The following is a 13,955-nucleotide window of genomic DNA, read 5'->3' on the forward strand; positions in this document are numbered from 1 at the left end:
GAATTTTGAACCAGCAACTTTGCTGCTCAGGATCAAAAGAAGTGACTCATAAGGTGAACAGCGATAGCTTGTATATAGTAACAAGCCAAAGGGTGTTTCTAACTTCACATTTACTGTACTTTACTTTCCTCCTTACACCCCCAAAAGTGTTGACGTCAAACAGCAATCTACAGCAATTCTACAATGGCGGTGGTAGAGGAGGTAAGATTGGCCAAAGATTTTCATAAGAGCGTGTTTAGGCAAGACAAACGTGGTCCAGATTTGTCCCCCCTGTCTCTGTCCTCCGTGTCATAGTCACCATAGTGGGAAGAAATACCCTGACAAATGAGAGCTGAAGCTCGGATTCACATCTGGGTTAGCCTCTGTTCCACTATCTTTTGGTTCTCACTGTCTGTAAATATAAACAACTGTGCCTTTTCCTTGGTTGAAATGTCAAGGTGCTCCTGTTTACTTCTGTACTCAGATACTGAATACATAAGTAATTGGACAGAAAACTACATAGAGAACTAGAAGCTCATGGAGCAGAGGCTAACCTGGAAGTTGAGTGGGACTGCGGCTGTTTATAGATACACCTCAGTTGCCTAAGACTCACATTGCATGCTACATGTATGTAGCACGAGTGTCAAACTGTACATGTGCCTGCGTGTGGTATCTGTCCCGGCCTCCTCTACACTGACATGATTGGCGTTCTTTGTCCATAGTGCAGTATGATGACATCACAGAACCAAGAGCAACTCATCTGTCCAACTGTGTCCTTGTGAACCTCCAGTGTGTGTTGATTAAATAGATCATTTCTTATCAACTACTTAAGTATATTTAAACTAACTGATGAGTTAAAAGTGAAACTTTTTGTGTCGGTCTAAATGAGGGAATCTGGAGCCCATCCTCTTTCAGACTCAAGTCAGAATGAGTGCAGGTAGAGTTTTGACCTTGCCCAGACCTGCCACTACTCCAACCAGTGTTGTGGATTCTTTACTTGCCCCAGCTTGACGTCATTTACAGGGTCTGTTAAAATCTGAAATTTCACAAGGCTTTCTGTTCAAAATATTCTAAGCTTTAAAACATATCTACTCCACTGAAAAGGCTATTTTACCTTAAAGGCATCCATGGTATACCCACACAGGTTTTTTCATTTACTTTGTCTAATTTGAACAAATTTTATTTGCACTTGTGAGGGCAGAAACATTTCCCCTTTATCATTCTTATTGGTTCATAGAGTTTGATGACCTCACATAATTGTCAACATAGCTCCACCCAACTTCTGAGACCTGAGCTGAGGTCTGATGAGCCTGATTAAATGAAAACACCTGTGTGGACGTGCAGAGCCTTTAAATTCCAAGGTAAATAGAGGGTAACATTTAAAACTATCGGTTTGTAGACTTCTGTGTATTAGTTATGAATAGGAGCAAGACAACAGCAAGCACTGATTAAAAAACAAAAAACTGGAAGTGACGAGTATCAGACATTCAGAGCATGCTTCTGCCACTTTATTTTCAAAATGGAAACAATCTAATTTGATATTAAAAAATATCCCGTTTTTAGCTTTGAGATGTCAGGCCTGCTTTAGAGAGATTTCTTATGAATTTCTTTACTTGTGATTAGTTTTGCAAGTCCAATGTAAGAAAACCTGCTACTTCGGTTATAATTTTATCATAACCATCATTAGTGAGCATAATGTTTCAGTGCACGCATGACAAGGGTCCCACTAACATAGTTTGTTCTATACATTTCTCCTACAGACAGAGATATAATATTTAAAACCCTTATCGGTTTTCTTTTAGATTGACACTCTTTAAAAAGATGGAATGATTAGTTAACCTGATTTAAAGAAGTGGAATGAGGTGATCATGGTGGAAGTTATTTGCATACATGTCGCAATAAAGTGTATTTTGTACTCGTTGAGACAGTTTGGGGTAAGTATGCCTAATTCAGTAACCAAAGTTGGCCTACATTAGCCTACAAAAACTAGCAGTCAGTAGCTTTTTACTTCTTTTCCCACTATCTTCTTCCATCTCCTGTTCAGTATTTTCTGTTTCCTGTTACTCCCTTGTTCTTGATGCATGCTCCTGTGGCATGAGGGTCCTGAATGGCTGTGCCGTTTTGATGCGTCTCACCAGTCCTCTTTTCCAGGGCATTGTGCAACAGAGGTCACCTCGTTTGTTTTGTCTGTCACACAGCATGCCTCTGAAACACAGGGCTGTCTCTGAGTCCTCATGCAGTCTCCTCTTCCTGTGTGAAGCATTTTGGCTCTCAATGTCAGTGAAACAATCCCCAGGCACTTGTTCAACAGCCTTTTGTTGTTTTTTTGTGTATTTTAGCTTTGTGCACAGTCCTACCCCAATGCTAGTTAACTAGCTTTGCATGGCATCGTGTGTTAGCTTAGACGTGTGTTTGTAAAGAGGGATGTTCTCTTTTTTCCAGCAAAGATGTCACGGAAATTAAGCTTGCCTACTGAGCTAAAGCCAGACTTGGGTAAGCCTTGACTTCGTGTCTCCAAACAATTTGTATGAAATGCAGTATACTTTTCTCACTCCGACTGGACTCCACCACATTCCATTAGTCCAGTTTTTTTTCTGGTTGTTAGCCTCAAAATTGGCAAGCTGTGCAGATGTTTTTCTTAAGTTTGCATGAGACAAAAGTAGCACTGATCTGATTGAAATTCGTTGAACTGAATCAAATTTTTGGAATTAAATTGAGTGTGAAATGTTCTTCAGTGCGCTGACTCCCACTTTTTTGACCTTGGTGGGGGTTTTACTAGAGGTCAGTGGTGCTAAGCTAATCTATGCACACTCCATCTCACTGTAAAGCTTTCTGTAACTTTTGCAGCTTTCTCTTTCTCTTCTGTGTTCTTCGTGTCTTTTGTTTCTCTGTCTGATTGGGTCCTTACAAATTTAATTAAACAGGAGATCACTTTTATAAAGAAAGAAGCATTACCTTCTCAAGGGGTGTACACCAGTTTTTCCTAAAATCCTAAAGTATCAAGGACCTTGGATGGAGTTTTTTTTTTGTTTTTTTTGAAGGGTAAAGTTAAAATGTGTGAGTGCCAAAGATATTTATCTGTGTGTGTTTTTTTTATATATATATATATATATGTTTCAGTGTTATAGTGTACATGTGTAACCAAAATGCCTGATAGTTATATCATGAATATTTCATAAAACTACTGATTGGGGATAAAACATATTGAAAATGTTGATCAGTCTGTGTAAATATGCAAATGTTCGTATTGTATGTATTTGTCTGTATTGTACAACACATGAAAGCTGTAATGCTGTAAAGTTACAGCCAAATAGGTCTCAGGTGATGTTGCTCTACTTACAAAATAAGTTATACATCTTTCCTATACTTACCCACCGCTAAGTATGGAACCCAATACTTTTGGTTTTCTTTCCCAGTTTCCCATGTATGCAGAATATATTGCCACACCTTACAGCAATCAGTCATAAACAAATACTGATTCACAGCTGGGGTCATTAAGTTCACTCAGAGTTTCAAATGATAACTACAGGTGCATTAAAACTTAACTCTTCTATTTACTTGCTTCGGATGTCTTCAGTGTGCTGTGAACTTTTAACCAGAACACCATTTCACACCCAAAGGTTTCATTTGTAATTATGAAAAACTTTATGCCTTTTACTTAATTTACATTTTATTTTCAATGTACAGTACAATGTCCACATCTGTCTTGTCTATCTTGTGTTGTTAGTGCATTGCAGGTGCTTTACCTTTGTCTGTTTTCTCCTTACTGTCCTCCTGTCTGTATGCCCGCCGCGGGGTGCCAACCCATTAGACCACCGGGACAATTCTTTCAGCCGCTCACGCTCCTCCAGTGTCACCAGCATCGACAAGGAAGCTAAAGAAGCCATCAGTTCCTTCCACTTTTGCGAGACCTTCGCTCGGAAGGGGGACAGCACTTTGACACCCTGCCTGTATGTGGGCACCTCCCTGGGCACCGTGCTGACTCTGGCTCTCACATTGCCACCTGCTGGGGAACAACGGCAACTTCAGCCAGTTATCATTTCACCTACAGGTAGGTGATGGGATAGGATGGGTGAGGGAGGGATGAATTTAGAGTGAACTATATTGTTATCTTAGATGAATTTGGCACAGATAACGTCAATAATGTTATATATATAAAATCGGAGTTACAAGGTATAACGGCATCAAAACAGCAGCAACACGGATGATGATAAATCCATTGAGTTTCATTTCAGTAACAAACCTTTTCCTCCCATTCCTCAGGCATGTTGGTACGGCTGAAGGGCAGCCACTTGCGGATGGCTTTCTTGGACTCCACGGGTGCCCTGCTGCCCCCTGCTTTTGATCCTTGGTATGAACCCAACGTTACAGCAGATGGCGAAGAAAGAGAGAAGGTCCGTAAACGCCGGCCCGTCTCAGTTTCCCCTTCCACCTCCCAGGACCTCAATGAGAGCCAGTACGCCGTGGTGTGCTCAGAAAAACAGGCCAAAGTCATTTCCCTGCCCTCCCAGACCTGCATCTATAAACATAGTATCACAGAGACTTCCTTCATCCTACGGGCAGATGTGGTGCAGATGAGCCAAGGCGTGTGCCTGGCGTGCTTCTGTGCTAACGGCCACATCATGACCCTCAGGTGAGAAACATGTCAGTCTGCCTCAGTCAGAAATAGTGAGTTATTAATAAAACCAATCTATCAAAGTCGGTTTGAATAAATCATGGTCCTATCATTAGATTTCAGTATATGTCATCCACCTTCTGTTGGGCTAGGTATGTTTTATTGCACTCACAGAGAAAAGTTTTCACACTTGGAAGATCAATATTTTTGCCAATATTGCTCAGCATTACCATGATACTCCTTCCAAAATCCTCTGAGTCTGGAACACTGTAAAAATGCTGTAAAAGTGAGTCAAGAGAGATCAATTCTGACAGATAGAGGAGCAGGAAACGGGCGTTCTTCCTGTCGTGCATGAGGACTGAGATGGAAGTTGGGTATTTAGCCATATTTTGAAAAAGAAAATATGAGTTTGGAACATTTTGTGTTAACAGATGGTGGTGTGCACAGAATGTACAAGTTGATAAGGCTGCAGGAGTAGTTTGAGACATTTTTGTTTGTTTTTTTTCAATGATGAAAACTTAGCACTCTTGGACTTCACTTTAGCCAATGTGAACCCAAGCTGACCGCAGCCTTCGTTGTCAGTGTAGTCGTTCTCAAAGTACAAACTTTTACTCCTTTCAAGCCTTCATGGGGTGGGTGTTTAAAACTCAAAGGATAGATTTTGGGTGGGATATCACTTTAATGTGATGTGATGATTGAACCGTCATTGATTAAGATTTTTTCTCAGTGCTAGCTTTATTATGTATCATTTATATTCAAATATTCAAACAACTTTATTTTTCCATTAGGAACTTCTTTTGTGACGAGAGTACCAGTGCACACAACCAAACAAGCAAATCAGTCAATAACAATAAAATCAGCATAAACTAGTCCAGTTTAGGAACAGTATTTAGATAGTTCTCATAATTAAAGGACATGTTAAACTGTGTGTGTATATATATATAGCGTGTGTACAAAGTGCAAGTGTGTGTGTGAGACAATCTGAATACCCAGCTAGACCCAGTTCAGGAGTTCAAAGGGCAGATGGAGGCTGGAATGAAGCTTGCTGTGGCCTGTGTGGTTTTGAATATCAGAGACCTGTACCTGCATCCTGAGGGGAGAAGGCTGTATTGATCATGTAGACAGTGTGTTGTATCCTGGGCTATTTGACCTTCTTTGTCCCTAGTGCGTTTCCTATTATTGCTTAGTGGTTCCTTGTCCAGTCCAATGATTTTGCTGTTGATCTGAATGATCATTTGGAAGGTTATTGTGTGAATGTTGCTCATTGCTCCAAACCAAGCTGTTATTTTGAAAGTGGGGATAGATTCGATGAAGCACCTATAAAAAGCTCGCAAAACTGATTTGATGAGCGTGGAGCTTGCAGAGCTTTTTCAGGAAATATAGGCACTGTTGACATTTGGCAAAGATGACCTCACTGATGTGTTTAAAAGAGTTTGTGGTCAATGATGTTTATTCAATTATAGTGCCCTATATTCTACAAGCATAAAATAGTTGTCCCAGTTTTGTTTATCAGGGCAACAGATTAAACTTTTGAATGGCAAAAATAAATGCTGTCACCAAAGAGGCAGACAGGATCATCATATTATCTCCTCAATTAAACTTCCCCTTTCGCTCAAGTTGCCATTCAAAGTCAAACACAAACTTTTGTCTTGATACACACCCATAACAAACACACCCACACACACTCAAACATCTGCCCTTATGAGGACCTGACATTGACAATCACCCTTTAACTTTACTTTAGCTTAAACATTGTCCTCAATTTAACCTTACAATTTGAAGCAACATAGCAAGGTTACAAAACAACCCACACATGCAGACACACACCGGGTATAAATGAGGAAGGGTGTGTTAGTCTGTCGCTCATCCTCATTAATCTTCACTTCCCCAGAGGAGAGAGACAGAGACAGCAGCCTTCCATATGGGTGTCTGACAGAGCAAAGATGCCCAGATGTCATGTGTGTGTGTGTGTGTGTGTGTGTGTGTGTATTGTCCTCAATGTTTTAATAGGTTGAAATACTCTAAATGCAGTTCATGCATGGTCAGTGGTTGTGATGAAAGTTGTAATATAAGCTCTATGGACCTTAGGCCTTAGACTTACTATGGCACTAAGATCTTCATAGCCTTTTGCAGTAGCATTTATTTGCAGTCTTGCAGTATTCTTTAGATTCAAAATAATTAAAAATGTATTTCTGTGTCCCATTTCTAGTTTGCCAGGACTGAGACCACTCATGGATGTAAACTACCTGCCTTTGACAGACATGCGGATAGCCAGGACGTTCTGCTTCACCAACTTGGGTCAGGCCATGTACCTCTGCTCCCCCACTGAGATCCAGAGGATCACTTACAGCCAGGACACTTGTGAGAACCTGCAGGTCAGCTGACACTTGAGAGTGATTTTGACCTGATGAAGATCTGACTTGAATCGAAACATTGTCTGTTTGAATAAAAAATTATGGCTTTGGAGTAAGTGTGCAGGCGTTACTCTTTTCATACTAACACTTGAGAGTGAGCTATGAGCCAGTGAGCCATGCTTCATTATTTGGGGTTGAAATCTTAAGTAAAGTTAAGAAATTGTATCCTATGTGTTGTGTAAACAGTTCATATATTAATGTGAAATATCTGTAGTGTCTTTGGGAACCTTTGCTTTTCTGACATACTACACTGTGTGTATTTATTTGTCAGGTTAGAAATTTGTATCTAAAGGTATCTGAATGTGTGTTGATGTTTCAGGAGATGCTGGGTGAATTATTTACACCAGTGGAGACACCGGAGGCGCCCAACAGAGGGTTCTTCAAGGGTCTCTTTGGGGGAGGGGCACAGTCACTGGATAGAGAGGAACTATGTACGTCAAACCCACACGTTCACACGCACACACTCACATATTCTGTCACTGTGGTTCAGTTCATTGTTGTTCCAAACTCTAATTCACTTTCTAATCTGTTTTTCTTTCCTTTCCTCTGAGCTCAGTTGGTGAGGTAGCAGCTGGAAGGGCATCCCGAAGCCTGGCCCAGCACATCCCGGGCCCGGGCGGCATTGAGGGCATGAAGGGGGCAGCCTCTGGTGTGGTGGGAGATTTGGCACGTGCCCGGATAGCACTGGATGAAAGAGGCCAGAAACTGGGTGAGCTGGAGGAGAGGACAGCTGCGATGATGGCCAGCGCAGATTCCTTTTCCAAACACGCCCATGAGGTAAAAGACACTGTTATCCAGATATCCAACAATTATGGTGCAGTGCAGTGGAATGCTGTATGTGATGAGTGCTCTGCCTCCCTAAATTATTTCAGAAACAGTACTGACTTATTATATTTTACCACTAGAGGGCAGTATGTGCTTGTTAAAAGTTTTTTGTACCATGAACGGGGAAGGTTATATCATAGAAAAGCTCACTCACTTCAAGATTCACATTACAGAAATTAATACAGAAATGGAAATAGCTCCTAAAATATGTTGAGTCCAGTATTTCCTACAGTTCTTATATTTTTACTGACCAGATGAACTAAATGAAAGCACAAATCCCATCATTTTTTGATATATTAAATGAAATTCAGTCTCATGTTGACATTCACAGTTAAGAGGATTGTGCAATTCACTATAATTAGCAAACTATACCTCATATTTTTAACCATAACATAAACATTTTCTCTGTTTCCAGATGATGCTGAAGTGCAAAGACAAAAAATGGTACCAGTTCTGATCAGTGATGGGGGAGGAGCGGAGCTCCGTGGACACGACTGTCACCTTCCATTAGCTCATTTGGACTCACAGTGACCCCCCCCCCACCCATCCGTCTGTCCATTCATCCGTCCCTCCAAGCCTTCTTCACTGAGACACTTGGGATTTTCTTCCCTAGCACAATGTTGAATACTGTTCTTACCTCAGTCTTAGGGTGGAACTGAGGGGTAGACAGGGGAGAAGGACAACCTCAGAGGGAGCAAATAAATGGTGTCTTTTTTTTATGTTCTCGTCTCTTTGTTTATCTCTGTTCAGCCTCTCCTCCGAGGTAGCCGATTGGCCCACGCACCTGGAGTTTCTTCATTCTCATTTGCCAAAATGTCCTTGACTGTTGTCTTCGCTCCGAGCCCTTCGGGGCTGATGTTCAAACCGACGAACACAGCTGAAAAAAGACAAATACCTAATGAAGAAACAAAGACTACAAAAAATTCTTGAAATGTAAAAAGAAGGAAAAAGAATCTAAATACATCATTATACAGTATATACATAAATCTAATAAATGTGCAACGCTGTATCCACTTCTGAGTGACAAGTACAAAAACAAAGGGATAACTCAACAAGGAGACAGAAGCGAGGTTGGAAGACTGAAGGAGGCAGCGTGGGAGAGCCACAGGAAGTGCTGCGACAGTGATGCCTCCTCTATGCAGAGAGTCACAGGGATAAAAGCAACTTATTCTGATGTACACTGGATATTTTGTCATCTCGCTCAACCTCTAGACTCTCCTCTGTATCTTACAGACTTTCATATCGTTACCGACAGTGTGTGTGCGTGTGTGTGTTAATTTCTATTTTCTTGCCATTCCTCTATTTGTTAACTGTTTGGTTATTTGCTCCGTCTGTATTATTGGAAAATCTCTTATTTTTCTATTGTTGTGAAAGTGGAGATGATATTTGGTTTGTTGAAAAAATACGTTTTGTGGCTTTTGTCTAACAACTCAAATTAATTTCTCCTTATGAAAAGGGCTGGAATCTAAAAGGAGGGCAAGGATATAAAAGGCATATATCATTTAGTACTCACTGACAATGGCGACATCAAATTTCTTGATTTTGTAATTGTAAAGCAAGCGCGTATGAACCAGACATAATATTGACTTATCTGATGTGATGTTAACTGCCTCCCTCACCCTCTAATGTTATAAGGTTCCACAGTTTGGCTCAGTCTATGTGTGACTGTACAAATGCTGATGAAATCAGTGTTAAATACCATAATAGTCTAGCCAGATGTGTTGGGTTTTCAGGAGTTTCTAATTGAATTCTGGAGTGCACATCATTATGGAGATTACATACACATGAATAGAAACCCTATTTATGTGTATTCATATATGCAGGATAATATGAACATGGATGCGCAATCCTTTAAAGGCATACATTCAAGAACATTTCAGTTGTTTTTGCTGACAGTTTTCTGTATGAGAAAGTTATCAGTGTGACTCCTTTGTTAATATTTATTTATTGAGGTGCAAGAAACAGTTGTGTTTGGTGTCAGAAACTTCATCATTATGATCTTGTTTCTATCTCCATATTTGCAGTAAAGCTCAAATGTGGTGTATCGCTCTGTCTACCAGGCTTTTAACCTTTATTTGTATATAAGTAAATAGTTTGACAATCTTAAGACCAACTGGAAAGTAAACGTTGAGGTTGCTCACGCAACATAAGAGGAGAGAGGCCATATTTTTTCTGACGCCAAAGAGTTACTTTAGCTTTTCCATTGCATTAACACCTGGTTCGCCACACCGTGAGTCTCAATACCAGACAGTATAATGTGTGTCACAAGGCATGGCTTCACCCGACAACTTTGGATGCTTGCGTCCATCAGGTCAGCAAGGCTCCATTTAGAAGTATTAGCATCTTCATCACCTATCAGGGTTCAAGAAATAGAGCAAGTTGGAATGGAACTCAGCCATTTATATTACTATCATATCACAGTGTCATAAAATGTAACATTTGGACTAATGTTTAGTGTTTAAAGTGGCCCAAATGTTGGTTGATAAGGCTGTTTCCTCAAAACAAAAACCATTCCACCACAGCTCAGATACAACTTTTATTTATGGTATTCATCTTTGCGTGTGTGTGAATGTGTGTGTTTGTATGTCTCTCTGTCTGTCTGTGTGTTAGGGTGTGTTCATGTAAATTAAGTGATATAATTTATTATATTATGTTTTGGTTGTTTAATAATTGATGTTGATGTCCTAGTCTGACCAGTCAGCAGTCTGTGTCCAGTTGAGTGTCTGTTAAAAGAACTAAAGCCACCAATTACGACAAAAAGAAAACAAAAGGATAAAGAGGATTAAAGGATGACCTCTGAATTGTGGTTAAATTTAAACTGGCGCATGTTCTGTCTTCGCACACATGCTTCAACTCTCCTTCACTCTTTCAGTCTTTGCCTTTGTCCTCTCTTCTCTCCTCTCTTCTTCCAGTGAGTCTTCCAGTGACTCTATTGGTTTCACAGCTACAGATCTGGCTTTCTCTGTGTTTAGTAGGCATTGTAGTGTGGATGTCGGTGGGTAGCTGTGTTTTTCTCCCCAAGGTGAAGAAGCAGGGGGGGAAAAACAGTTCAGGAAAAATAGTTTTAGCTCGAGGTCATCCCTGAAAACTTGTTCAATGTCTTCCCCTCTGACCCAACTGTTATTGCTTTGTGTTTCTGTTTTTTCTTTTTTTTTTCTTTTTTTCAATGTTACACTTGTTTTTTTCCATCTTAAAGGGATTTGTTTCTTTTCCATTCTCTACAGTATGCAGTATTCTAACCCAATACAATCTGCACACTCAAACAAAAAGAGGGAGTCCTTTCTATCTGCCATATGCCATTTTCTGTCCTGGATTCAACAGTTATCAGTGGGTTGCAGTATTTTTCTCATTGTAGCCAATTTTCTTGTACAGTTTTATGCAACTTTCACATGGATGTTTATGACTTTATCTGCTGCCACAAAAATTTAGAAATTCTGTAGATAGAGATTACTGTGCAATGGAAAATAAAAGTGGAAAATGTATTTTTGTCTTAATGCATCTTTAAAAAAAATCTTATATTGAGATTGTAAGATGTAAAAAATGTCCAGCGGAAAGAAATGCATATATATGTGTGTTGTAATATTTGGGATGAATGTTAAGGATAGAGAGTATTGACAAGCATAATGGTGAACTTAGTGTAGGTACAGTGTGCCCATAGTAAGAAAAATAGGTAGATGACAATGGTTCAAACGACTGCCATATTTGCATCTTAACACTAGATGGCAGCAAACACACATGGTTTCCTTTTATATGCAAAAAGACTGAACGGAAAAGATGAAGAGTTGCCAACAAAAAACAATGACATCCCAATGGACTGCAAGTCAATATTACCTTATCTAATGAGAAAATGTTTGCCATTATGTTAATAAAATAATACATTTATTGATGAAGCAGAAATTGGTCATAAAATTTGAATATTTAGCAAGATGGAGATTTTCAATTTCTCAGTCTGAGGTGTCATATAATCATTTTCGTAAGTGAAACAGCTCACTGTTTTAGCTTATGGCCTTATGTATGCTTATACCCTCTGTCTTTGAGCAACACAATCCTGCATTGATCACCACTAATCGACTTCCAAATGCGCTCTCTGGTTTCTTTGGAGCCACGACAGAGGCAATGAAATGTCACTGGAGCTCTTGAAGGACACCTTTTTTGGAGAATTATAGGATTTTCACTCTTGACTGATTTTCTTAATGTTGTCACACTTAAATTACCTGGCAGAGTACCTTTTAGTGATCTGATTGTGATTTTTGGTACATGTTCTTGTGTCCACCAGTAGAAACAGTCATTATCTTGCAATGGGAGGCTTTCTCTAGTATTTTTCCACTTAACTGCCTTACAATAGACCACTACCATTTGGAATAGACCTATTTAAATCAGAGATACTATTGTCCACTATACTATTAATCTCAGTCAAGCTGACTGAAGCTGATGTGATGACTGCAAGCACTGCTGGAGGTCAGTAAGTTCACCCTGTACTGTATTTGCAGTGACTTATGGTATGGATCAATTACCACGGAAACCAGCGAGGCTTCCAGCTTCAGCTGACGATTTCCTGTAGAAGAAAATATTTACAGACTGTACATTGTCACTTAATGCTCCCTGACCTTGTGTGACTCATGCCTGGTGAGTCACAGCTGAAATTCAATGTGAACTAATTAGATAAGACGTATGGGCAGAGAATAATACTCAGTGTAAAATATAAAGATAGAATATTTTGTTGACCTCATGCTGTAACTGGAATCCTTTGGTTTTCTATAAACCAACACACTAACCCTATTGCAAATAAAACTATTGATCATTGGCTGGAGGGATAAAGCAGACCATGATTGAATTTTTCTTCATTGTAGCAATTTTATGATCAATTTAACTGAAAGCAGATATACTCCATTTACAAAAATTGATAGTCCCTGTAGGGCCACAGTGTTTCCAACCAAGTCTGTAAAATTGTCAGCTGGTCTGCTCATCTGATTTAAGGACATTGGGAAAACTGGACAAACTACAACAACAAACCACCAAGCAGCAGCACTCCGACTCCTTTATTACACAGAGCTGTGTTCAATTATTTTAGCTTACAGTTAAAATGTGCTGTATGTGCAAAATCTATATGTAATCACACAATTCAATAAAAAAATTATTAATCTAAGGAAATACACACACACACAAAGAAGTAATCCAGCACTTATTTACAGGAAATGACACCCTCCTCCTCCTTCCCATGTCCTCTCCCTTCCCATATAATGAATAGGGGTGATGGCCTTGTGGTGTATCATCAGCCCTTCTTTACGTAAACAAAACTATCAGACAAAGTGGTGTCATAATGTTATTAGGAGGGGTGCATGTGTCTTTCATCAAAGATAAGCTTCTGTGGCGGTGAGAGGTTGAAGGGTAAGTTGAGATGGAGACAGAGGAAGGGAGATGGGGTAGGTGAGGGGAAAAAAAACCCTATGTTGATTTGTTCAATTTGACTGAAGTCATGAAGAGAAGGTCACTGGGGAGAAATGTTTGTTGATGCATACTGTTTGAACTGCTGACCTTGTTAGCACACGCACAAACACACAAGATATAGGGTTAGGCAACACAGAGGCGTGCACACACACTGCTCAGCAAATGACACGTCAGTGTGACTGTTGCCGTGGTGACTGGAAACATGAATGACCCGAGCCATGTCTGCACAGCGGGAATCAGAGTGACACCAGAGAGAGGCAGGAGAATGAGCTGGCAGTGTATGTTTTAGCTTGATTGAAAGTGTCCCCTCATTCAAAAATACAACATGTTTTATGTGTTTCTGAATAAAGAGATTTTCTTTTTGTGACTCACTGTCTAGCATGTTAGAAGAGAAACCACAAACTGAGTAATGACAGGTTTTGTTCTGAAATATATTAATTCTACATAACAAAAACTGTCACCTATTGGCTGAATCTCCCATCTAAAATGCTACTGTTTCCTGGGCAAAAGACCAAGAGCAATACAGTTCTGACATCAGTCATTTTATGAGGGAAGGTGTTACATTTTCCAGATGATACATAAAGCTAAATTTCAAGCTTGAATATCCTGTGGTTTTTTGGTATTGGATGTTTTTCCTCTCTATTCCCACTGGTATGTTGAGTTAAGCCTGAATG

The 13,955-nt window shown here is 39.8% G+C and overlaps 1 protein-coding gene across 5 annotated transcripts in view; it reads left to right on the forward strand.

Moving 5' to 3' along the window:
* Positions 1–8,552, forward strand: part of stxbp5a (syntaxin binding protein 5a (tomosyn)) — a 99,199-nt gene extending 90,647 nt beyond the window's left edge. Inside the window, exons 20-27 of one of the 5 annotated variants that reach the window (XM_044377277.1) lie at positions 148–201; positions 2,422–2,472; positions 3,791–4,030; positions 4,243–4,612; positions 6,804–6,969; positions 7,328–7,439; positions 7,565–7,785; positions 8,249–8,552. In XM_044377277.1, the coding sequence (XP_044233212.1) occupies positions 148–201; positions 2,422–2,472; positions 3,791–4,030; positions 4,243–4,612; positions 6,804–6,969; positions 7,328–7,439; positions 7,565–7,785; positions 8,249–8,290 (1,256 nt within the window). In that variant the 3' untranslated portion in view covers positions 8,291–8,552. Of the gene's footprint in view, positions 1–147; positions 202–2,421; positions 2,473–3,748; positions 4,031–4,242; positions 4,613–6,803; positions 6,970–7,327; positions 7,440–7,564; positions 7,786–8,248 lie in introns of all 5 variants that reach the window. The other 4 variants (XM_044377275.1, XM_044377279.1, XM_044377278.1 and 1 more) reach the window with 4 other exon arrangements.
* Positions 8,553–13,955: the final 5,403 nt, after the last annotated feature.

This window comes from Thunnus albacares, chromosome 16, assembly GCF_914725855.1.
Source record: "Thunnus albacares chromosome 16, fThuAlb1.1, whole genome shotgun sequence".
NCBI classification, from domain to species: Eukaryota; Metazoa; Chordata; class Actinopteri; order Scombriformes; family Scombridae; genus Thunnus; species Thunnus albacares.